The 1,668-nt window shown below is 64.8% G+C and overlaps 1 protein-coding gene across 1 annotated transcript in view; it reads left to right on the top strand.

Annotated features, from left to right (window-relative positions):
• Positions 1–1,668, top strand: part of LOC104281820 (granulocyte colony-stimulating factor receptor-like) — a 187,944-nt gene that overhangs the window by 177,864 nt on the left and 8,412 nt on the right. The window contains exons 9-13 of the mRNA XM_009879869.1: positions 12–99; positions 377–478; positions 798–944; positions 1,119–1,259; positions 1,389–1,479. Coding sequence (XP_009878171.1) covers positions 12–99; positions 377–478; positions 798–944; positions 1,119–1,259; positions 1,389–1,479 — 569 coding nt within the window. The remainder of the gene's footprint in view (positions 1–11; positions 100–376; positions 479–797; positions 945–1,118; positions 1,260–1,388; positions 1,480–1,668) is intronic.

The raw sequence follows: 1,668 nt of genomic DNA, 5'->3' as shown, positions 1-1,668 counted from the left end.
CCATCTGGGAGGGGCAGCGGGTGTCCTCGGAGCCCGGCCACTGCAGTGCCTGCTGGCAGATGGAGCGTGATGGGGACGCCACCACAGCCCTCATCCAGGGTAAGCCGGGGGCTGCCAGGGGTCCCTGCCCTTCTGGTCGGCTCTGCGGGGGCGGTGTACCAGGGGATGGGCGCCCCTCCTGCACCCACATCCAGCGCTCACAGCCTGGCTGCCCCAGGACCAAGCCCTGCCCCAAGCCCCCTTCCCACCCTCCCTGCTTGCTCTGGGTACAGCATGGGGAAGGTGGGCTGGTGCTCTGGGGCAGGCGCAGGGCAGCCAGGGGCTCTCCCCAGCCAGAGCCCCGAACCCCTGGCCCCTCCTCTGCTCTCCGTTGCAGATGGCATCGAACCTTTCCAGCGGTACAACATCTCAGTGTACCCCCTCTACAAGGAGGCCGTAGGGATGCCCATCCACACCGCAGCCTACTCCAGGCAGAAGGGTACGTGTGCTCCCAGCAGCCGCCCTCGGGGCCCTGGGGGGCTCATCCCACACCACCAAGCCTTTGCCTTTCAAAAAGGAGAGCCAGCCTTCCCGCTGCGTACCCCTAATTCAGGGGCTGTGCAGAAGAGCTCAGCCCACTGGGCTGGATCTTGGCTCATCTCTGAAGGTGCACTCAGCTGGACCGAGTCCCAGTGGGCACAGCGTGACACCCACACCTTGGGAGTGGGACTCACCGCTCAGTGCGCCCCCCGCTGCCAGTCCCCCACCCCAAAGCAGCGGGTCTGCACAGCACCATCACTTGTCCTGCTCCATTTCAGCACCGTCCTACGCCCCAAAGCTCCACCTGAAGAGCATCAGCAAGTCTGACGCCGAGCTGTGCTGGGACCCGGTGCCAGTTGAGATGCAGAACGGCTTTATCACCAGCTACACCATCTTCTGGGCCAACAGCACCGCGGAAGTGTCCAGTGAGTCCGGCCCTGCCTTCCATCCCGCCTCAATGTGTTGGGTGGGAATGACAGCAGACTCTGTGCCCCCCTCAGAGAGGGTTGGGGGGGACCCAGCAGAGGCCCAAGGGGCAGTGCAGGTTAGGGGCACCCACAGAGCAGCCCCACCGCACCAACAGCCCCCACATTTCCCAGGCGCCGTTGTGAATCCCTCTCTCAGCTCCTTTGTCATCCGGGAGCTGAAGCCATCGACCCTGTACAAAGTGCACATCATGGCATCCACGGTCGCCGGCGGCACCAACAGCACCAGCCTGACCCTGGTGACCATGGTGCTAGGTGAGGGGGGGGGACAGATGGGAGGGGACCCGCCAGGCCCTGGGTCCTGCCCTGGCCTCGTGGCACAGTGCCGCTGGAGGTGCCCCACCGCAGTTCCCCCTGTGACCCTCTCCCCTGCCCACTTTCCAGATGACATTGAAATCCAGTTCCTCTTCCTGACCCTGGGGCTGGTCTTTGTCCTGCTCATACTTTTGCTCATCTGCGTCCAAAAGAACGGGCGGTGAGTACTGAGAGCCACTGTGGGCTGCACCAGCCCTGCACCGGGCTAGGCTGCCCTGGGAGTCCCTGTCCCCAGTGGCTATGGTGGCCCTGGCCACGGCCTGGCTGCTGGAGGGATGCGATGGATGTGGGGAACAGCAGCATCCCGCTGTGAGCTCTGTGGGAGCCAGGCCAGCCCCAAGGCTGTCGG

Source organism: Charadrius vociferus, unplaced genomic scaffold (genome assembly GCF_000708025.1).
Source record: "Charadrius vociferus isolate BGI_N301 unplaced genomic scaffold, ASM70802v2 scaffold562, whole genome shotgun sequence".
Lineage (NCBI taxonomy): Eukaryota > Metazoa > Chordata > Aves > Charadriiformes > Charadriidae > Charadrius > Charadrius vociferus.
The sequence above is the reverse complement of the archived record's forward strand: the minus strand, read 5'-3'. Positions and strand labels throughout refer to the sequence as shown.